We start from the raw sequence: 24082 nt of genomic DNA, 5'->3' as shown, positions 1-24082 counted from the left end.
AGGTCCTTCTAGGTCAAGCACTTGCTTAAAAAAGCCACTTAATCTTTGGAGTGAAGTCTGTATACGCTTCAGTGTGGAATTCAAGACTCTTTACAGCCTTCTTCAAGCATATTTTTTATCCTCTCTGTTGACTATACGTCCCCCTTACCTGATATGCCTCTCTTCACCTCACCCACCTACCAACATCCCCACTCAGCTCCTCCCTGGGGAAGCTCTTCCCAGACTCTCCAGTTAGGACTGATCTCTTGCCTCTTCAAAAAGAAAAAAAAAAATAGATGATCTTATGATGAATTGATTTTACGTAGTTGGTGTTCCCATTAGAGTTGTATGGTAAACCGCTTAAAGAGTCCAATACTTCTGTAGGTTTGTGTTGTGCAGCATAGCAGTCCTGCCTGTCCTCCCTTCTACCCCACGTAGAGTTCTCCCAGCTCATTGGATCAGCTCTTGCACACTAACTTCCACATCTCTAATAATGCCTTACACGGAAACTTTTTTTTTTTAAAGATTTCACTTATTTTTGAGAGAGAGAGAAAGTGAGAGAGAGAGTATGAGAGGGGAGAGGGGAGAAGGTCAAAGGGAGAAGCAGACTCCCTGCTGAGCAGTGAGCCGGATGTGGGACTCGATCCCAGGACTCCAGGATCATGACCTGAGCCGAAGGCCGTTGCTTAACCAACTGAGTCACCCAGGTGCCCCTGGGTGCCCCAGACGTCTTGATGTGTTCAGTTATAGACTCTTATATTGCTTTCTTGTCACAGAAAAGGGGGGTATCAGTCTCGCCTAACCCCCATTCCTGAAATCACATCACCTTCCTGTCCCCCATCCTCCCCATATAGTCATATATTTTTTTAAAGATTTTATTTATTTATTTGTCAGAAAGAGAGAGAGAGAGAGAGAAAGAGAGAGAGAGAGAGAAGGAGCAAGCACAGGCAGAGAGAGTGGTAGAGGGAGAAGCAGGCTCCCCACAGAACAAGGAGCCCGATGTGGGACTCGATCCCAAGACGCTGGGATCATGACCTAAGCCGAAGGCAGCCGCTTAATGAACTGAGCCACCCAGGCGTCCCCACATATAGTCATATTTTGACCTGACCCATAGGCAGTTTGATATCATCCTGTAAACATTACTGACAGCTGAATCACCTGGTTACACTGTGATTACTTCTCTCTTTCTTGATAGCAACCGCCCCTGGAGCTAATGATTATCTTCACTCTTTCATTTTCTTAGTTTTCTTTTTTTAAGATTTTATTTATTTATTTGACAGAGACAGAGACCACATGTAGGCAGAGAGGTAAGCAGAGAGAGAGGAAGGAAAATGGGCTCCCCGCTGAGCAGAGAGCCCGATGTGGGGCTCGATCCCAAGACTCTGGAATCATGACCTGAGCTGAAGGCAGAGGCTTTAACCCACTGAGCCACCCAGGCACCCCTCATTTTCTTAGTTTTCTGTGCAATTATTACTAAGTCAACTTAAAGCTTTCCCCAGTGCTAGAAATGTGCTCTCAATATGTTGGAACACTTTAAACTTTCTAGCAGCCTTATGTTTTAGAAGAAATTATTCCTGGAGACTTCTGGCTAACTGCAATTTCAATGGGCAGCCCATTTGAGTCCCTGTCCTGCTGTTACCTTGGGATCTTCCCTCACATTCATCCCAGATTCTCTTTGCCTCTCTCCATATTAAATCTCCCCTTCCTGGAAACCACATCTTCCCCTTTCCTAGTCTTACACCTTCATTTTGTTGGAGTACATTCTTGAATATCTTCTCAAAAAAATAAGAGGAGGGGCACCTGGGTGGCTCAGTGGGTTAAAGCCTCTGTCTTCGGCTCAGGTCATGATCTCAGGGTCCTGGGATTGAGTCCCACATTGGGCTCTCTGCTCAGCAGGGAGCCTGCTTCCTCCTCTCTCTCTCTCTCTCTCTCTCTGCCTACTTGTGATCTGTCTGTCAAATAAATAAATAAAAATTTAAACAAATAAAAAAATAAGAGGAGTATATAGAGAGGAACCTTTTTGAGACATGCCTGCCTGAAATGTCTTTCTTATACTCTCATCCTTAATTAATGATTTGACCATATATAGGATTCTAGGTTGGAAACCAGGTTTTCCAGTTTCTCTCAGCATTCTGAAGGCATTTTACTGGCAAATGCAATCAGTGTCTTTCAAGTCTTGGAAACAGTTCTGTTTTTCTCCTTCCTAAAAATTGTAAAATCTTCTTTACCTCTAGGTTTCTCCAAGTTTTCAGTGATGTAAAACTTAGCATAGGTCTATTTTCCTTCATTGTGCTGCTTACTGGAAGGGCTCTTTCAATCTCAAACTGTATGGCCCTCAGTTTGAGGGGATTTCCCAAGTCACTTCTTGATAGTTTCCATTCTGTCTCTCTGAAACTTTGATTATTTGGATCTCCTGGATGAGTCCTTGAATTTTGTTGTATCTTCTCTCAGATTTTTCTGTATTTTTTTTTTTTTACTTAGGGAGATTTGTTCAAGTTTCTTCCAACCCTTCTGCTTTCAGAGTTTTAATTCACCAGAGTTCATTTTTATTCTCTGACTGTTCCATTTTTATGGCATCCTATTCTTTCTTGAAGGTATAATAACTCATCTCTCTGAGGAGACCAATGGCAGTTTTTATTTGTTTGTTTCGTTTGGGGGTTGGTTTACTTCCCCATGTATAGTCTCTCTTTCCCACAGGTTGCTTTTTGTGTCTTTGGTTATTTCAGTCTTAGTCATCCTAGATGCTTTTAGTATGTCTCAATTAATTCCATTTTTGCTTTCCCTTAGCACTCTATCAACTTGTACTTCTATTTCATTTTGTCTTTTATTATCTGTCTCCCCACCACACTGCGAACTTCCTGAGGGCAGAAACAAAGCCGTATATTCTTCTTTATGTTGCCACTCTAGGCACTCAATAAATGTTTGCTGAATTGAATTTAAAAGCTTCTAAGATCTTTGGGGACAGGCACCACATCTTTTTCAACCTTATTTTTCCTACAACACCAAAAGGCATGTGTTGCAAATGGTGAGAATGCTAAATGTGTTTCTTTTTTTGAGACGTTTTCACACTAGATCTGAAGTGTGAAGTTTTCTAATTGAGTCAGTTAGCCCCTGGCAAAGAGGAGAAACACAGGCAGTGGGGATTCATGGGAACTTCCGTTTTCCCCGAAATGTGACTTATTTTTACAAGAAGAATCTATGTGTATATAACTAATATGGTTATAAAATAAAGATTCTAAAAATTATAAAGAGTAGTATCACAAAAATGACTGTTAACTTCCAGAATTAACAAAATACATATCTACATTAGACTTATAGGAGGGGCACCTATGCGGCCCAGCTGGTTAAGCATCTGCCTTCTGCTATGGTCATGCTCCCAGGGTCCTGGGATCGAGCCCCGCATCGGGCTCCCAGCTCAGCAGGGAGCCTGCTTCCCCCTCTCTCTCTCCCCTGCTCATGATTTCTCTCTCACACTCACAAATAAATAAATAAAATCTTTAAAAAACAAAACACACAGAAAAGACTCATAGGAGAATGTTCAGAGTAGCATTATCCATACAGGCTAAACACTGGGAACGACTCAAAAGGTCATTAAGTGGTGAATGGAAAACAAACCATGGTCTATCCATATGATGAAATACTGTCAACAGAAAAGAATGAAGAACTAATGCATACTACAACAGGGGTGAACCTAAAAACATTAATCTGAAGATAAAAAGCCAGACACAAAATATGACGTAGTACACAAGTCTATTTACATGCATCAACTACAAGAGGAAGATCTATAAGGACAAAAAGTAGATGGTGGGTGTCTAGGCCTGGGCGTTGGGAGGATAAGAACAGGAGAGATGTGAGAGATGACTTTGGGGCCATGGAAATGTTTGAAAACTAGATCATGATAATGGTCGCATGACTCTTTAAATTGACTAAAAACCATTGAACTATATCTGTACTCGAGGAACTACAGAACACTCATGAAAGAAATTGAAGAAGACACAAAAAGATGGAAGACCATTCCATGCTCTTGGATCGGAAGAATAAACATTGTGAAAATGTCTATACTGCCTAGAGCAATCTATACTTTTAAAGCTATTCTGATCAAAATTCTACTGGTATTCTTCAAAGAGCTGGAGCAAATAATCCAAAAATTTGTATGAAATCAGAAGAGACCCTGAATAGCTAAGGAAATGTTGAAAAACAAAAATAAAACTGGGGGCATCATGTTACCTGATTTCAAGCTTTATTACAAAGCTGTGATCACCAAGACAGCATGGTACTGGCATAAAAACAGACACATAGACCAGTGGAACAGAGTAGAGAGCCCAGATATGGACCCTCAACTCTATGTTCAAATAATCTTCGACAAAACAGGAAAAAATATACGGTGGAAAAAAGACAGTCTCTTCAATAAATGGTGCTGGGAAAACTGGACAGCTATATGTAGAAGAATGAAACTCTACCATTCTCTGAACTATATACTTTAAATAGGTGAATTTTATGGTGTGTAAACTATACTTCAATGAAACGGTTACTAAAAAAAGGAAGAAATTCAATTCATTCTTTAAAATTCAAGTATCACAAAAATGTGTTATATAGGAAATGACAGTGAGTGCCCCCCTTGTCCCACCCAATCACTGTTTAGTGTATATTCTTTTGGGATTTTCCATGCATATCATTATATCTATTATATATACATATATATGTATATGTATATATGTGTGTGTGTGTATATTATAAAGGCATACATTAATTTTACATACATATACATGCAATGTCACTAAACCATACATCTAGTTCTGTAACTAACTTTGCTTGCTTGGCAAAGTATCTGGAAAAAGCAGGAAGGGTTTCCAATCAGGAAGGTAATATGATTATCTTTGTGCTTTGGAGATGAGCGAAGTGTAGGGAACCCAAGGGTGGGGAACCCGAGGGTGGGGACCCGTGGGGAGGTTACCATCACAGTAACAGGCAGGAACTGAGGAGGCCCATGCCAGGGTGGCTGTAGGGCTTGCCCTTGACCCCCCAGTCACCCCCCACCCTACCCCCACCCCCAGGATGCAGGGGTACCTTGCACTTACACTCTGGGAGAGATCCATGGTGTTCCCTGCATTGCTGTAGTGCTCCACCTTCAAAGCCACCACCTTCCCGTTCTTCATGAAGCCAACCTGATGAGGAGAGGGAATTCTCACCAGTGCTCTTCCTCTGCTAACCCGAGTCATCCCCTCCCACCTAGACTACCTGAAGGAAAGTGGACAGAACAAGACATCACACCATGAAAATGAGGTCACCAGAGCTTAACAGGTGAAGCAGAGAGGAACTAACTTCTTTCCAGTGACTTCCATGTTCCTCAACCCTGCAAACATCTTCTCCCCACACCCCTCCCTCCTCCTACCTACTCCTGGCTTCCAGTTGTGTGAGAGGGAGTGAGGAGGCAGAGAAGGGAGGGCCGGGCAGAAAAACTGAGGAAGATACTGGAGACGTCCGTTACAGCAGACACCATGTTACGTCCCCCACAAGCAGGAGCGTGCTTTCACATCCTTGACCTTATGTAGCCATCCATAAGTGAGGAACTGGGATTCAGAAGACCAAGTTACTTTCCTTGGTTACAAAGAAAGTAACCAAAGAAAATAACCAAGTTATTTTCTTTGGGCCCACAAGAATTTGGGAATAAGGGAAAGAGGATCCCTTTGGAAGAACTAAATCGTGAAACAAAAATCAGAAGAGGTCAAAGGGGAGATGTACAAAGCCAGCTCATGGAGAGAAGGGCTCCCAGACTGGGATCTGGCAGGGTATACTCGTGTTTAGGGGGACAGGATCCATGGTTATTCACAGGGACCCAGAAAAGGGGTGGTCTCACAGAGGAAGTGGCAGTGACCAATCATACACAGTCTGATGGGGCAGGTGCCCACCCTAACAACTGGGGCCTGTCCAGGCCCTGGGCAGTTTCCTTTCTCATTGTAAATTACTAAGCTCTAAACAGCCATTCTAGTCTTCACCCCAAACAGTGAACACATGAACATTAGGATATTCTGCAGGACAGATTTACCCTGGGTCTGCTGAAAAGTCATGCTACTCAGCCTGAGTGGACAAAGATCAGATAGAGACCAGAGAAAACTTGCAAAAGGCACAAACACCACGCTGGGACATCACTTGGGAGGTGGCCAGCCAGCATCACCCCTCTATGTTGCTGTTGGCCAATTTGAATTTTTCTCATGGCTATTTCTTCTTTGAACTTCTACAGGTAGTCATGAAAAATGTTCAGAGTACATCCTGGGATTCCTGGATCTTCATCCCCAGCTTTCCCAATGAGAAGCACTGTCTCTCCCATCCCGGCATAGCCCCCAACATCTGGAACCTTGTATTTGGCCAAGAAGGGATGTCTGCCACCAGTTATCAGCATGTCCTCATCGCGATCCAGCATGCAGCGTACAGGGCGGCCAGTCCTGAGGGAGGCATCAGAGGCTTAGAACCCTGAGGTCCTCTACAACGGCCTATTCCTGTCAGTCCCAGGGATAAAAACAGCACAGGACACTCTTCTTTCCACCAGGACACGGAGACCTGTGCTGGGCTGCCTCACTGTCTAGCTATCTATGCACTGTGCTGGACAAGGTAGGGAATAGAAGATGTAGTGTGGCCCTCAAAGCCAGGGCAGGGGAGACAAGACATGAATCCATGTGTGGAACACATAGAAACAGGTGGTATTACCTTCATCCCAATGCCCAAGAGTTCTAAAAACAGAAGGCTGGGAAAATTCAAAGTAAGGGGATCTACTTCTAAAAGGGGGAAATCTAGAAAGCCATCCTGGCAGAAGCAGCCTTATTCTCCTTCCCAGGAGCTGGCAGGGAAGACTCACTTGTATGCAGCCAGGGCCACTGCTGTGGACACCACAGTGTTCCGTGTCTCTTTCCCTCCAAAGCCCCCTCCGATTCTCTTCACTCGGACCAAAATCCGGTTTGCTGGAACCCCCAGCATATTTGCAACAAAGCTCTGTGGACCAAAAAAAAAAAACAAAAACAAAAACAAAATTACTTGCAATTGAATGTATCATCTGGACTCCTTCAAGCCTGAACTAGAGCCTGCCCAACATCCATGAGCCTAATTACTGCTGTGACTGTGGAGACATTCCTTGATTCCGGAAGCCCCCTGTCCCCCACCTACCCAGGCAGCCCTTAAGCTGGCAGTGCTGGGGTCCAGCACTCCAGACCTTCAAATCCCCTTCTGGACCAGCCCAGATCTCCTTTTCCCATGTCCCACACAGCCACGCTTGGTCTGCCTGACACCCCCCAGCATCCTCCCTGGGCCCCGGAGCTAACCTACAGGATGCCTACCTGGGTCTTCATGGTGTTCTGTGTAGATACAAAAAGCTCCATCTCCCCCTGCTCGCCTTTCGGGACAGCGATGGTGCAGTGAGTCTCCAGGTAGAAGTGCTCTTGGCCACCAATGTACACCTCACCTGGGGTAGCAACAAGACCCCCACAGTGACCCTGACTTCACTGAAGGAGAGTGCACATGCCCTGGGCCCTGGGCAGGAACCAACCGCTCACAGATAACCTCCAGATTCCCAGCAGCTTAAAGCGGCTTAAAGCCTTAGCCATCTGGGAGCCAAATCCCCCACCCCCAAAAAGAAACCAGAATGATACCTAATGCGTCAGGTAGGTTAAACTAGTATTGTAAAATTTTGGAAAAGGTAAAGAAGGAATTAACAGATGTGAATGCAAATTTGAAAGTGAGAACGTCTTCTGAAACTGAAAGTATCCGGCCAGCTGGAGAGCCAGCTCGCCAGTGACTTAGTGCATGAGGGACAGTGTAGGTGACAACTCCAAATGGAGTCTGGTCAGCAGCCCTGTACCACGTGGGAGCTGTGGGGGGTGGGTGAGGAGGAGAGGAGCCAGAGCACCCTGGCTGTGGATGGGAGAGGACTGACTGCAGGCCCACAGTGGGGGGCCAGGATCTGTGGCTGCTACCTTCCCTGCAGTCTTCCAAATTTGACACACCCCCAGCTCCCTAGAATCACTTAAGTCTAATCTAGCCTCAAGACAGAAGGGCAGAGATGAAGATGACAGGCGTCTTTCCCTGCCAACTGTCTATTATTTGGTTTCAAATGTCAGGAGGACTCTTCTGGTAAAAATTCACTCCCCTGCTCCAGGACCCAAGGTCCAGCCCTTGAATTTAATTCATACACCAGGGCCAGCCCGTGCCTGGGACCCCATGGTAGGTACCAGCTGTACCTGAAACAACATTGTCTGCTTCCGAAAATCCCTTCATGAGGTCTCCTTTCCCCATCTTCAGCTCAGACCCGTAAAAGGAGTTGTTTTTTATAGCATCCTGAGGACCAGAAAGAAGCTTCAGTGACTGGACTTTCAGAGAAGGAAGGTCTAGGAAGAGAAGCTGCTGGAACTCCCTCTCTCTTCTCACAAAGACATCTCTACAAACGTCTTACACAGACTTAAAGTAAGCTTGCCTGTGACCTAGGGGCTTGCATTCCTCTGTTTTCTCAGAGACTAGGGGACAAACTTGGATCTTGAGGAAAAGTAGGGTCCCTCAGGGAACCAATGGGAGCTGGTAATGAGAAGGAGGAACCTCGTTTGGCCCCTGGTGGACTGAGTCTGAGACCATGATGGGGAAGGTGTTAGAAAATCACACAATCCTAGGACCGGAAATCATTTAAAAATCCTCCTCAGGGTGCCTGGGTGGCTTAGTTGATTAAGCAACTGCCTTTGGCTGAGGTCACAATCCTGAAGTCCCAGGACCAAGTCCCCCATCAGGTTCCCTGCTCAGCGGGGAGTGTACTTCTCCCTCTGAATTCTCACCTCTCATGCTTTCTCTTTCTCATTCTCTTTCTCTCTCTCTCTCTCAAATAAATAAAATATTTTTTAAAAAATAAATAAAATAAATAAACAAATAATTAAAAATTAAAAAATAAAAATCCTCCCCAAAGGATCCCAGTGAAATTTCCTCCAGGGACAGGGAGTTCACCCTTTTCCATGCCACCCTTTCTCAGTTACCTCAATTGTGATAATGGCTGGAAGTTCTTCATAGGTGATTTTCACCCCTAGAGCAGCTCTTTGTGCATGTTCTGGGGTGTCGGTGACCACAGCACCAATGATATGCCCAACACAAGTCACCTGGGAACAGAGCCAGACCGTTAAAGGATATCACATCTGCCTCACAAAACAAATTATTTTGGATTGCTCAAAAGGCAAAGCAAGTTTTTGCCCCCACAGTTTCCTTAAGGTACATTTTAGGAATGCCCTGGGGCCTTTTAATGCCTTTGTCAACAGGTATGTTAAACTAGTATTGTAAAATACTAATTATTTAAATATTTAATTATTTTTTGGTTTATGTTTTGGGGGATGTTGGAAGAAGATTACCTGTGAAGAAATGAAATCATTAAGTAATGAGAAAATGACAATCCTTATTCTATAAATCTAACAAAAATCCAGGTTATGGGTCTATGTGGGATTATGTGCTTCTTCATAAGTGTTTAGAATCAGTGGAACTGAAATAGGACTTGGAGATCACTAGTGTCAGGTTGGCACACTCACTTCATCTCAAAGACCAATCCTGATGATTTACTACTGGCAGTTTGCTGAGAAGTTGCCTGGGATAGAATGTGGCAATTGATTACTCATGTCTGCCATGAGCAGCACAATGGGCGGTATGGCAGCACAAAGTCTCTCTGTTGACTCAGATCCATTCCAACACCCTTGTTCTTCAGGTGAAAAGATGCAGACACAGAAGGCAAGGCACATTCATTGCTACACCACGATTAAATCTCAGCACTGACTTCCAATTTCATTTTCTTCTGCCACCTCACTTCCTTTTATCTTGTTTTCAGATTTACATCCAGAAGTTTCTCAAAGGCAGCAATCATGTCTTATACTTAATCTAGATGCCCAGAACCAGTAGTTCCCAAATGCTGGTTCTTTGACTGGATGACCCATAACCTGCTTTTTTGTTAGATTTATAGAATAAGGATTGTCATTTTCTCATTACTTAATGATTTCATTTCTTCACATGTAATCTTCCAACATCCCCCAAAACATAAACCAAAAATAAAATAAAATAAAATAAAATTGTCCAAGACATCACTTTGGAATATGAGGTTTCTGACACTGGAAACCCATACTATCTCTAATCATCATTTCTTGAGGACCCAGTTAAGTTGTTGACTTAATTGATTAGTGCTCTGGTGGTTATACCTGGCTGATTCTCACTAGCCATTATGCTAGCAGGGGTCTTAGAGGTTCCTGAAGATTGTCAAAGTAATTCGTTCTTCTGTCAAATGGAGTCCTCGTGTCTCATGGTGGTAGCTATAGTTGCTTTTCTTCATTTGTACATTAATACAAGTTAAGTGTATTACTTGCGTATTACAAAGTGAATTTGACCCTCAGCAATAGCTCACTCATCTCCAATTTGCATTTGATCTGTATTGGAATTGTAAAGTGACTGAGAACTATAATAAAAGTATATTTTTGGGGCACCTGGGTGGCTCAGAGGGTTAAGCCTCTGCCTTCAGCTCAGGTCATGATCTCCTGGGATGGAGCCCTGCATTGGGATCTCTGTTGAGCAGGAAGCCTGCTTCCCCCTTCCTCTCTGCATGCCTCTCTGCCTACTTGTGATCTCTCTCTCTCTCTCAAATAAATAAATAAAATCTTTTTTAAAAAAGTATATGGATTTTTGTAGCTACCCTCTTGAATGTTTGGAAAGTGTGTGTGCGTATAACTCCATATATCAGTAGATGAATTTTCATAGAAGTGAATTATCAAAATACATATAGCAATGGTATTGTGATTTCTACTCTGGTTAGCTTGTTTGCCATATTTTTATTTTCTTTAATAAAGGAGCTTAACATTATACCCTTAAAAACATAACTGGTAGTTCAAAAACAATCACCAGTCTTGTTTAACTTCCCCTTTGGCAGGGAGTCATCCTACTGTGTGCAATTAGCAACCCTCAGTTAAAAAAACAAGTAAACACTAAGCAAAAGTTTAAAGTGCCCCCAAACAGACTCTGTCCCTTTACTGGTTGTTCTGCACTCTGGTCAGTCGCATGACGGCCACAGCAGGTGAAAATATGGAGTCTTTTCAAGTTTAGGGATCTGGAGGCGTGAGCATAAATTAAAGCTCAAGCATTCATTCCATTAACTTCACATCTAAAAAAAATTCAAGACCTACCTCATCCTTTGCAAAGACCATTTCATCATTAAAAATTCCTGTTTTATTACTCCCAGGAACATCGTCGGCAGAGATAAAGCAGACGAACCCTGGCACCTTCTGAGCTTCTGAAATATCTATGGACCTGCAAGAATGAGCACAGTGAGGGCTGCAGGCAGGAAACCAGAGCAGAAGACCCACCACCCCACTCTGTCCTCACACTGACATTCCTCCCCTCTCCACCTCCTTGTCTATTCTAGACTATCCTAGCCTATATTCTCTATCCTATCTAATCCTATCCTATTCCACTCTGCAAAAACTGATTGAATGTCTAACCTGTGAAGGCCACCTTGCTGAGTGCTGTGGGGACAGAAGATGAGCAGGACTGCCTGCCCCCATGGACCTTCTACTAGAGAACCAAATCGTAGTGAGTAGCATTGACTTTTTTTTAAATTTTTTTAATTAACATATAATATATTACTTGCTTCAGGGCTACAGGTCTGTGAATCACCAGTCTTACACAATTCACAGCACTCACCATAGCACATACCCTCCCCAGTGTCCTTACCCAGCCACACTATTCATCCCCCCACCACCAGCAGTGCTTAGTTTGTTTCCTGAGATTAAAAGTTTCTCATGGTTTCTCTCCCTCCCTGGTCCCACCTTGTTTCATTTTTCCTCCCTTCCCCCAACAAACCCCCACCCTGCCTCTCAAATTCCTCGTATCAGTGAGATCATATGATAATTGTCTTCTTCTGATTGACTTATTTCACTCAGCATAATACCCTCTAGTTCCATCCATGTCATTGCAAATGACAAGATTTCGTGGGGTTTTTTGATGGCTGCATAATATTTCATTGTATATACATACCACATCTTCTTTATCCAATAATCTGTTGATGGACATCTAGGTTCTTTCCATAGTTTGGCTATTGTGGACACCAAGCAGCACTGGCTCTTAAAAGCTCGGGCTCAAACCCACATCACAGCTAATTTTCACACAGACTCAGCACATTGGGGCCCTTGCTGTACCACAAACCAAATGGCCCTGAATATCGTCACATGGCCAGCTTTCTCTCCCCACCTTCATGGAGCTATCCCAGAATGGCGGGACACCCTGACCCCCCAACAGGTCTCCCAGGGAGAATGTCTGGAGACTATCACTTATAACAGGCTCAATCATGTACAGCTCACTCTGGACCAGACCCCCATGGGGACATTGCCCTGAGGCACCTCAGAGAAAAGTATGGAAACTATTCTGAGTACCAACCAACTTCCAAACAGGCAATCCACATCAGAACCCCCCCAAAACATTGTCATTATTCCCAGGTTATATTTGGGGAAACTCAGTGTGAGAGAATTGAGTGGCTTGTCCAAAGTCACCCAGCCAGAGAGCAACACTGCTGGGGTGAGGGGAGAGATTAGGTTGTGAGAAGCCCAAGCCAGGTCCACTTCTGCTGTACCTCCCTGCCTTCCCTATGCAGGCAGCCCAGAAAGCCTGCGCCTTCGCAGTTACTACAGAATCCTCTATCCTCCTACTACAATCACTCACATGTTGCTCGGATGGAGCCAAGTTCTCTGAATGTAGCTACAATGTTGGTCACGGTCAATGCGGTCAGTATGCACTCAAGACATGGGCAGAAAATATGAACAGACACTTCTCCAAAGAAGACATGCAAATGGGTAGCAGACACATGAAAAATGTTCATCATCACTAGCCATCAGGGAGATTCAAATCAAAACCATATTGAGATACCACCTTACACCAGTTAGAATGGCCAAAACTAACAAGACAGTAAACAGTGTGTGTTGGAGAGGATGTGGAGAAAGGGGAACCCTCTTACACTGTTGGTGGGAATGCAAGTTGGTGCAGCCACTTTGGAAAACAGTGTGGAGATTCCTTAAGAAATTAAAAATAGAGCTTCCCTATGACCCTGCAATTGCACTACTGGGTATTTACCCCAAAGATGCAGATGCAGTGAAAAGAAGGGCCATCTGTACCCTGATGTTCATAGCAGCAATGGCCACAGTCGCCAAACTGTGGAAAGAGTCAAGATGCCCTTAAGCGGACAAATGGATAAGGAAGATGTGGTCCATATACACTATGGAGTATTATGCCTCCATCAGAAAGGATGAAACCCAACTTTTGTAGCAACATGGACGGGACTGGAAGAGATTATGCTGAGTGAAATAAGTCAGGCAGAGAGAGTCAATTATCATATGGTTTCACTTATTTGTGGAGCCTAAGAAATAACATGGAGGACATGGGGAGATGGAGAGGAGAAGTGAGTTGGGGGAAATTGGAGGGGGAGATGAACCATGAGAGACTGTGGACTCTGAGAAACAAACTGAGGGTTTGGAGGGGAGGTGGGTAAGGCGTTGGATGAGCCTGGTGGTGGGTATTAAGGAGGGCACTGTGTGTGGTGCATAAACAGTGAATTCTGGAACACTAAAAAGAAATAAAAACAAAAAAAGACAAGGACAAAGGCAAACGAATTTGCCCTAGAGCAAACAACCGTACCATCCTAAACAAACTTTTTTTTTTTTTTTTTTTTTGCCAGAGAGCTGGAGGGGTTTACATATCTGTTAGCTTTTATCTGTGTCCATGTTACCTTTTCCCTGAGCCTGTCTCCAGGTGACTGGGAGCAGCAGAGGAAAACCCAGTGATGAGGAGACTGGGTCGCTAGTCCCTGCAGTGGCAGCACCCAAGGAGGCTTTCCCTGCTCCGCAGGCTCTGCGTCTAATGCCCACCACAGATCACAGTCAGCCTCTGGCCTGAACATCCAGAGCTCGTACACCTCGGTGGCCGAAGCTGCCTGGCTTCAAACTCTGGCTTTGCTGCCGACTCTGGCTTTGCCAGCTCTGGGATCTGAGACAAGTAACTGACCGTGTCCGTGCCTGTCTCCGCACCTGGAACATGGGGATAACAGGACCTGCCGGGAGAGTTGCTGAGAGCCAATCTAGGCCAAACGCTTTAAACAAAGCTGCCCTGATATGAAGTGCCGTATGAGCATTGGGAATTATTATTATGATTAGAGAGGTGGCCATTCTTGTCGTCTGGGCTCTCCAAGTTCAACAAACAGGTACGAGTGACTATTTTCTGCTAGGTCCTTTGCAGCCTCTATCACTGAGCTTCAGGAAAACATCCTGTGATGAATGGGGACACTGAGAGCTTAAGCATGCCTGCCAAGCTCTCTATGGCAAAGCACTGGGGTGCGGACACAATCTCTAAGGCCATGCTCTTCCCCTAATACTGACTCAGGTGCTCCTGGAATTCTGCAATGAAATTTAGCCCAACAACAAAGTGCAGGTCTAACCTGTTGCTGTTAAAAGCTCCTCGATGCTTTTCAAGCCACATGTAATCTCCTAGTTCAGTATCCAAGGCTTCCCTCCTTGGGCCCCTACCTACACGTCCAATGTCAGCCCCTCACTCTCCCTGGCACGACTGAGCCCCTGACACCTCCAGCTCCTCCCCCGGCTGGTTTTAAGAGGAATCCCCATGTTCCTTTCCAGACGGGAAGGCTCTGGGGGAGCCTCCCAGGAGCCACACCCTTCCACCCCCTCCATGGGGTATATTTCTTAGACTCACGTGATCTTGGCATGGGCCTTGGTGCTGGTGACCAGGCGGAGGGACAGCTCGTTCTCATAGCGGGGGATGTCGTCACAGTATACAGCCTCCCCGGAAGCCTGTATGGCCGCGGACAGGTGGGGCAGGGGCCGGCCCACCATGTCTTCCTCAGACTGACCCTCTGGCACCTCCTGGAACAACACGGTCACCAGTCAAGCTGAGCTGTGGAGGACACTGTTTCCCTACAGGCCGAGGGAAGTGCGGAGAGCTTCAGGCCAAAGCAGACCTGAGGAGTGAGGGTGGAGGAGGCAGGAGGGGCACGGGAACAGAAAGGCAGATAAGAAGTCACTGAGAAGGGAGCTCATAGTATCACCCTAGGCAGGAACAAAAAATAAATAAAGAGGAAACTCTACGTCCATTCATTGTGGAGCAGGGGAGTAAAACAATTCTGCTATACACATGCAATGGAAAAGTATGCAACTGTCAAGACAGACTTTTGAAGAATTTTAATGAGAAGGAAAGAATGTTCATGTGAAGTGTTGAAATAGGACATAAAACATTGTGTGTGTATGATCATTTGAATTCTATAGGAAAAATATATACATGTTATAAACGTAGTATATACATATCTATATACGCATGAGAAAAAATGGAGAGAAGTAAACAAAAATACAATGATTTTCTCATGGAGCTAGGATCTTGGGTGACTTTTGTTTTCTTTTTCATATCTTTCTGTTCTTTCCAAAATGTTCTAAAATGTATTTATAATAAAATTCTGGGTTTTGTGTTTTTCAAAAGAATAATAAAAATAATGGCTGGTATTTTATTGAGTGTTTAATATATGCCAGGAGCTATCTAAGTTATTTTCTTGTACTAAACCATTTAATCCTCAGAGCCATCCTATGAAACAGATGCCAACATTATGCACACTTGTAGGTAGGCATAGTTAACTTGCCCAAAAGGTACAGAGAGGAAATGACCTGTCCCAGGTTACAGTTATAACATGGCAGAGTCTGGATTTAAATCTTGGCAGTCAGACCCCAGAGTTCACACTTTGGACCACCATACTCTAGTGCGGGGGTCCACAAATCATGGCCTGTGGGTCAGATCTGGCTCAGTGGCTGCATTTATAAATAAAGCTTTATTGGTACACACACACACACACACACACACACACACATTCATTTATGTAATGTCTCTGGCTGCAACAAAGTTGAGAGACTGTATGGCCTACAAAATCCAAAATGTTTATAGGAAAATCTAATCCTTTACCTACTGCTTCTCAAAAAGTTGCTGTTGATAGAAAGTTATTGTTTTGTTTTGTTTACATGGTCAGGAGAAATCCTGACTTTGCACATCAGCTCTAAGGAGGAACCAGAAAAGACAAAGTGGAAAAAAAAAATTGTCTTTCCAGAGAGGTGAAGATAAGAGTAATGCCAAGAGAGAAATTTAAGTCGGGAACAGGGAAAATAGCTTCACTGACATTAACATGATTCCCATTTTCTTCACTTTATATTTATGCAAAGCTTATGAGAAGTTTTGAGCGCCTGGATCCAATCCGAGTCAGACATTCGCCAATGGTTAGCGTCATCCGAAATGCCCTGCAAGGGCCTGTGATATTAGCCATACATCATGTGTACTCACTTGGAAGAGCTGGACATTGGCTGAAGGGTCTTTCTTAAAGAGTAAGGTGGCACTGGCGTCGGTGGGGTCCAGCTTCGCACAGTTCTGTGGAGACAAGATAACCATGGTGATCATGACTATTTCTATCATTGATCCCACCCTTGGTTGTCACCAAGGGTAAAAGTAACAGTTGTTCTGGGGTGCCTGGGTGGCTCAATGGGTTAAAGCCTCTGCTTTCAGCTCAGGTCATGATTCCAGGGTCCTGGGATCGAGCCCTGTGTCCGGCTCTCTGTTCAGCGGGAAGCCTGCTTCCCCCTTCTCTCTGCCTCTCTCTGCCTACTTATGATCTCTGTCGGTCAAATAAATAAATAAACTCTCTTTTAAAAAAAAGTTTCAGCTGTTCCCATCATCTCCTCATTTAGCATTCCTTCTAGATCTGGCTGGATCGATGTGAACATCAGCGTGAGGGCTCGAGATCTCAGTACTTCATAACAGCCTCAACTCCTCTCCCACCCCTGGCAGCCTGCACAGCGAATGGCTCGTTCTTCCTCCGACACACCAAATGGCTTCCCTCCCTCCTGCATTTACGTACTCTGCTCTTTCTTCCCCAGCCCCGCTGGAAAAGGCTTCTTCCTCCTCATCTCTATGGGAAATATTTAATGATATGGGAAATGTGCACAATATCATCTCAACAGAATCAAGGGGGGGCATAAAACTCTCTATGGAGTCTGTCTGAACCTGTTTAGAAAAACGATATGTTCCAGATCAAAAGCTAGGAAGATGGCGGGTCTATAGAGAGGTGGATAGAAGGAGAGATAGAGGGAGAGAGAGGAAAGAGAATGACAGACAGACGGGCAGATAAATGGAGGAAAAAAAAACCAGAGAAATAAGCAAAAATAGTAGCACTGGTTTTCTATAGGATCTGAGAGAAGAGTAATTTTAATTCTAAAAAAAGTTAATTTTAAAAACTTTTTAAATTTAATTTCTTTAATTCAAAAAATGTTTAATTTTTTTCTTTTTAATTTTAATTTTTAACACATTTCTGTGTTTTTAAAGTTTTCCACATTAAGTTTATTGCTTTTATTAATCAGAAGAAAAGAAGTCTTATGAATGTTTTTCAGAGGAGGATTTCAGTCAGCTGTCCCCACATCTGTAGAGCCTTCTCTCCTTCGTGCTCCCCAAACCGTCTTCTCAGTTGTCACTCTAGGCTGGCCTTTATTAACCAGGTTCTCTCCCACATGAGGCTATCCCTTGGTGCCTAGTGCAAGGCTATATTAAAAAGGTACAAAATAAACACTTGGTGAACCCATGTGGGGAGGTGGGCTCCTGCTCAGCCACACCCCGTCCAGAGCACACACCCTCCCGGTGATGCCTGGCCCTGGCTGTGGCAGCCCCACCTCATAATCCCATTCCACAGTCTACCTTCTCGACTCACTCCACATTCCCATTCTAACTACAAAACCACAGTTGTGTCAGCTAGCCCCTGGAAAAATCATCTGGTCTACCCACCCCCTTTTGTAGCTTTCCCATGGGAAAGTTTGAGAGACCTATTCAGGTTCTCAGGTGAAGTAATGACTCAGCCAGAACCAGAACGCATGTCACCGATCCCCAGCCCAGTGCTCTGCCTCTCAGCCACCCTGTGGGCTCCCATCTCCATGTGGCTCCCTAGGCTATGCGTCCTTGGTCCTTTCTCTTCTGCCGTTGGACATCAGAAGGGAGAAGCAAATTTACCACCTGGTCCACAGGACTCCCTCACTCACACTGGCTTCTTACATCCTCAAACAAGAGTCCTGCAGGGAGTCTCCATCTTGTCCCCACCCCCACACTCACATTTTCCAAGTTTCCTTTGCCCAGTTTCTGAAGCACCGTCAGGTAGAACTTGAAGAAGAAGCTGAGGGTGAGGGTCCGCCGGAACTCCACCATGCCGCCCGGGGCATCTGGGGACAGGTGCAGCTCTTCTGCCAGGCCCGCACACACGTCCTGCAGCAGCTCCTCGTTCCAGAAACTGCCAGAGAGCAGATGGTGGGAAAGTGCTCATGTCCAGCCCTCAGAATCATTCGTGTGGGGTGGTAGGTGCAGAGCGACGGTCATAGAAACCTTGGTTCCAAACTTGGCTCAGATACGTATCGTTTTGTAACTTTAGGCAAGTTACTTGCCTGAGCCTCAGTGTCCTCATCTTTAAAAAGAGATACAGTAAGAAAAAGGACACAAAAATCATAATAAAATCTATTGAGTCCTTATCATATGCACTAGGCAATGTCCTAAGTGCCTTATATGAAATATCATTTTTCATTTCAATTTAAAAGTATAGCAGGGAAAATGTCTATACTCATTTTACCAGTGAGAAAACTGAGGCAATAGGAAGGGTGAGTAACTTGACTTCTACAACCCAGCTGGTAAGTGGTGGAGCCAGGAACTGGAACCAAGGAGCCAAACGCCATTGGTAAGCTTTATTTATCCACATCGTATGGACTACAGAGGACCGTCCCAGTGAGGTGCTTGGGTCAGCTGCTCCCCTATCCTAGCTGCGGTCATAGCAGTAGCCAATCTAGTTCCGCAGCAGAAGTAACGGCCATAGAAACCATAGCAATAGTTGTGGAACTAATACTAGCAGAGGCAGACACAGTCGTAGGAGTAGTGGAAGCAAAAGTAATAGCACTAGCAAAAGCAGAAGTAATAGTAGAACGAGCAGCAGTAGCAACAGTAGTAGCAGTACCGGCAGCAACACAGCAACAGCAGCAGCGATCCTACGATTAGCTGTAGCAGTAGTAATAGTCACGGTTGCAACCATGGTGGTAGCAGGGCATTCATGGTGGCAGCCGCAGTCACACAATCAGTAGTAATACCAGGAGTAGCAGCAGTACTCGTAACACTGGCAGTACTGGTACCAGCAGTACTAGTAGTGGTTAGCCACAGCGGGAACGCTCGTCAGAGTAGTGATGGTAGTAGGAAGAGCAGGAGTCACAGCAGGAGCGCTAGTAGGAGTAGGAGCAGTAACCGGAGGAGTATCACTTGCTGTAGTAATTGTAGTAACAGTAGCACTACTGTTACTGGAGTAATAGCACTAGTAACCGTCGCTGTGGCTATAGTCATGACGGTAACAGTGGTCGTAACGGTAGCAATGGCAGAGCAGCAATGGTAAGACCCGCGCGGCGACAGTGATGTCATGAGGAACCACGCCACTAGGAGCCATGGTAACCATGGCAACAGCAGGCGCAGCACCGTGGTCGCAGCAACAGTGGGACTACTGGCCGTGGGAACGGCGGTGGTGGTTTTCTTTGGCTGGTAGCTCTTACTTGGCCGTCTGCTTCCGCGTGGTCTTGAGGGCTGAGATGGTCCTGTCGGCCATTCCACCATAGCACAGGGCCAGCTCCTTCACCTGCGCGGTTCCCGGCTGGAACAGGACCCTCATGCCGCAGGTCACCTTGGCTATGTCATCTTCTCTCCGAGAGGCCTGCTTGAATGCTGAGAAATACTCACCCTAAAAGAGAACAGAAGGGCTCTTGCTGCCCACTTTGTTTGGTGGGGCCCGCAGAGGGTGAAGCTGGAGCACGGGGACACCGGGCCGGCTGAAGGGACAATGCCATCGCAAACCCGCAACGGGCCGGTGCGAGGATTCGGATATCCAGGCAGAACTGGCTCTCACATTCCCGGTAAGATTCCCAGAAGCTAGGGAGGGTTGGCATTTCTCCCTGGCAGTCGGAAGATTGAAAGTCAAGGACAAAGGAGAACGGGGTGCTCTCAGCCAATAGCTGAGAAGAGGAAAGACGTTTTCAGAGAGGGTCCTCAGAGACCTCCAGCATCCACACCTTCCCATCCTGGTGCCCAGCATCCGAGCCCACCCAGGCTCTAAGGGGTGGCCTGACTGCCTCTCAAGCTGGTCCAGTGAGATGCCAGAGGGTGTCTGAAGCAGCCCTTAAGCGGGCCGCCTGCGCACCTGCTCTCTCTAACTTGTGCCTCCCACGTCTATTGTCTACGGTTAGAAACCTTGCTTCCCGGAAGAATGATTCACACTAGAAAGCAGGAGCCACCTTGGTGCTTTGAACATCTGTTTCCCTCTAGGCTCAAGCCAGGCTCTCTCTTTCCAGATAGGAGGGGAGAATGAGTAACTTTCCAGGTAAGAACCATCTGATATCCAGCTCTTTGGGGGTCAAGTTCTGCTCAAGGTCTGAACTCAACACAAATTCCAATTAGCATGACAGGTAGAAGTTTAAGGGAAGGCTTATTAGAGAAAACACAATGAGGCCCATTGTGGAGGTCCAAAGTGGCCACAGGCTTCTGTTCCAAGAAACCTCAGGGACTCCTGCTGATCATAAAGCTAATCCAGATTCCTGATGTTGAACATGGCCCTGGGGCAGTGAGCCCAGAGCCTGAGCTTGGCTGTGGAACAGAGTTTCTAGCTGCTCACTTCCATTACCGTCCTAGTCCGTGGGGACATTTCCGCTGGGGTACCACGAAATGCCGGTGGCAGATTGGCAGCTGTTCTTTCTTGAGAAATCCTTCCTAATCCTGGGTATGAAGATCTCCTTTCTTTTATGAAATGTTTTCGTCGTCAATGTTCCTCTATGGCAAAATAAAAACTGGACAATGCTATGCCTGTTTCCTCCTTTTTCCCTAACTCATAATTAAGCAAAAGAAAAATGTCCTGGTCCATGAAATACAAAACTTCTGGGAATCACTGTTCAATGGTCTGTAGGGACAAGCTAGGAAGTCATGAAGAAACCGCCTCAGGGATGAAATGGCTCTAATTTCATTAGCATTCTCATTAAAGAGGCCAAAGTTAGCAAGAGCAAACATGCCTTGGAACACTTGCTCGAGCACTAGCTGGGGTGAGACCCATGATGCTCTCCACGACAGCTGGGTTCCCGGTCTCGCACAGATCACTTTTTAGTGAGGCCCATTAAGGAATGTGTGGCTGCCAAGGGAGGAGAGAGTCACACCGGGTGAAGACACATGGCCCCCATGGAACAGCACAGCAAGGCAGCCAGAAATGTCCAGACCTGCCTGAACAGGGCAGGGAAACTGCCCATAAAGCAGAAATCCACCAAGCCAAACCAGAGCAAAGTCAGTGAACACCTCATCAGCGAGTGAGGCCCTGACTCACAGGGAGCGTCTCCGCTCAGCATGCAAACCCGTCTCCTCCGACCGCCACAGCTGGATGTATTTTTTGCGACTGTGACTAGCTATTGCCTGCAGATCCCTACTGGCTCCCAGACATCTGCCTGGAACCTTATGAATTCTTGATTTCAATCTTCACAGTAACCCACTGGGTAACACTGTGCCCATTTTACAGAAGAAGAAATTGAGGCTCAGAAAGCAGACTCGATTTGCTCAGGTTCCCCTGGCCTAGCTGTTGGTTTCACAGTCCAGGGCATACCCTCTGTCCCCTACCTTGAAACACCTCATTGTGCAGAGAGAAATAGGGTTGGTCAGAGGCAATGTTCAGAGACCATGTCAAAGCTGAGCGATGCTAAGGTTGGTCCCCAAGGCCGACTCTGGTCTCCTTGTCTGGAGTCTAGCCAGGGTAAGGGTAATTCGGGATGTTCCTGAGCAGCTCACCTGCCTGCTGTAGGGGATCTCGATGGAAAGCAGGATCTCCTCCGGAGCGAGCAGGGTCTTCCTGTAGCTAGGGAAGAAGGTGTGGTCCATCCGAACCGTTCTCTTGGTGCCTGAATGGAAGCCAGAGGCAAAGCGGAGAAAGCAGTGTGAGAAAGCAGAGAACGATCCACCAGTGACTCCCCACCCTGGTCTCTGGTGCCCATGGTCAGGGGGATGGGGGTCACGGCCACAGCTGGGGCCAAGGTCTTCCATCTGAAATCCTAACTCAAGGATGTGCTGGTGTGTGTCTAATAAGGGATGGTGTATGGTCCGGGGTGGGTGGACTTGGGAGGATTTGCTAATTTCTACAGCATCCATACTCCTGCTGCTAATTTCAAGCTACCAGGGTGACATCAGTGAACATGAAGCTGGAAAGAGGGTAGCAAAGAGTTGACCCAGAAGGCCTGCCATCCTCCGAAAGTCCTGCTTACAAGGTTGGCCGGGGGCTGTCCTCTGCGAACTTGGATTTCAGCAGACTTCCCACCATTCCCTGGTGAGAATGACTCAGCCTGCCTAAACTGTTCGTACAAATAGTACGGTTTATGCTGAACGGCTGCTTTCCTTGTGGGTGTCTGGGCTTTGGTTCGCACCAGGCAGAGCTCCATGACCACCCCCAACAGAAGCCCTGTGCTCGGTCTCCACAGGGCTGCCCTGGCAGAGTACTGCACAGGCATTATCTTGGTGCAACTTGTTGCTGAAGGAATGAAGGACATCCCGTGTGACTCTCCCAGGAGAAGGCTCTGGAAGTCTGTGCCTGGTTTCCTCCAGATGGTACCCCATGGCCTTTTGTACTTTGCTGACTTTGCTTTGTATCCTCCCCCTCGTAAGTCATAGCCATGAGTGCGACAATATGCTGAGTCCTGTGAGTCCTCCTTGACCTCCTGTGAGTCCTCCCTGAGATCCTGTGAGTCACCAAAGCTGGCGGTGGTCTTGGGGACCCTCAGACAAGGGGTATATGGCAGCATACCATTATATCGCATTTCCAACCCACAGATAGAACGGATGGGAAGAACCATAAGAGCATGGGCAATAGTGAAACAGATTCAAATAATTAGGAAGTGATGAATTTTGAGTATTTACTACCTTTCTTTTAATGTAATCTATTCTCTTGTAAGTTTAGATAATTCAATTTTTAACAGTGGCCATGTTTAACAAACACTCACAGACTCCCTAAAACCATAGCTATGGGCTGCGGCAAGCCCGTGCCTCCCAGCTCCAGAACACCATTAGATAAGTAAGGATCTGCGTGACAGATCCTGTCGTGAATTCTTTATAAAGAAATGGTCCAGCTCTGCTGGTCCCCAACTGGGTCCATGTCCATTGCAGTTTCCAGGGATCCAAACCCCAGGACAGCAGGATCACTGAACTTTGGGCTGGCTCTGTTTCTCCAGAAAGTGACCTATCTTGTGAGACTTCTCCCCACCTGGCTCTCTGTTCCAACTTTGACATGACGTTGCTCTCACCTGTGGACACGATGGTCAGCTTGGCTCCGCTGGCCATGAGCACAGGGTTGAGGTCAGAGATGGGGCTGGCGGTGATGATGTTCCCTCCAATGGACTAGAACAAGCAGAGAGTGTGTGAGAGCCCAGCCCGCCCAGGAAACCTTGCTCTCGCTGCTGCCTCTCAACCACAGCAGGTGGGGGACACCTGCTGAAGGCACAAGACCAGCCTCACTTGGACTTCTAGAATAATGTGCAAAACTTGGGACCCTAACACTTGGGATGGGGTCTCAGCTCTGACATTTAGCAGACAGTCATGTGGGTTAGCTTCTTTAAATTTGTTCGATTTCACCCAAATTTTTCTGAAAGAACTGAGGTTGTTTATTACACAGTGAAAGCAAAAGTCTCTGAGTTTCTGCCTCCTCATTCACAATCAGAGGTGGCAGGGGCTTGGGGAGGGGGACGAACTGGGAGCGGGCTGGTAGCTTCGGGTCGTGTTCTAACTGAAAACATCAACAACAAAATGGAATGGAAGGGGTGGCTTTCCGCCATCGTGAGCCCCCAACGGCCCCGGGTGTGTGAACACAGTTAGCGAACAGGGAACTTGGGACTGGTCTGAAGTCTGGCTGTGAACAGTCAACGGCTGGGCCTCTACCTTCCTCTCAGGGGTGGGGGAGGTCTACCTCTCGTTCTCCCCCAATTCTGAGAGGCAGTCCCCG

General features: G+C 46.1%; 1 protein-coding gene across 2 annotated transcripts in view; it reads right to left on the bottom strand.

The window, feature by feature from the left end:
• XDH (xanthine dehydrogenase) overlaps window positions 1-24082 on the bottom strand; it is a 61633-nt gene that overhangs the window by 13738 nt on the left and 23813 nt on the right. For both annotated transcript variants that reach the window (XM_044261820.1, XM_044261821.1), the window contains exons 12-24: window positions 23388-23481; window positions 21886-21995; window positions 19623-19807; window positions 18157-18331; window positions 16348-16431; window positions 14725-14894; window positions 11157-11280; window positions 8985-9104; window positions 8208-8304; window positions 7308-7432; window positions 6833-6966; window positions 6335-6422; window positions 5058-5144 (exon numbers count right to left, since the gene is read on the bottom strand). In XM_044261820.1, the coding sequence (XP_044117755.1) occupies window positions 5058-5144; window positions 6335-6422; window positions 6833-6966; window positions 7308-7432; window positions 8208-8304; window positions 8985-9104; window positions 11157-11280; window positions 14725-14894; window positions 16348-16431; window positions 18157-18331; window positions 19623-19807; window positions 21886-21995; window positions 23388-23481 (1593 nt within the window). The remainder of the gene's footprint in view (window positions 1-5057; window positions 5145-6334; window positions 6423-6832; window positions 6967-7307; window positions 7433-8207; window positions 8305-8984; window positions 9105-11156; window positions 11281-14724; window positions 14895-16347; window positions 16432-18156; window positions 18332-19622; window positions 19808-21885; window positions 21996-23387; window positions 23482-24082) is intronic.

Source organism: Neovison vison, chromosome 8, assembly GCF_020171115.1.
Source record: "Neovison vison isolate M4711 chromosome 8, ASM_NN_V1, whole genome shotgun sequence".
Taxonomy (NCBI): domain Eukaryota; kingdom Metazoa; phylum Chordata; class Mammalia; order Carnivora; family Mustelidae; genus Neogale; species Neogale vison.
This window is presented reverse-complemented; position numbering and strand designations above follow the sequence as displayed.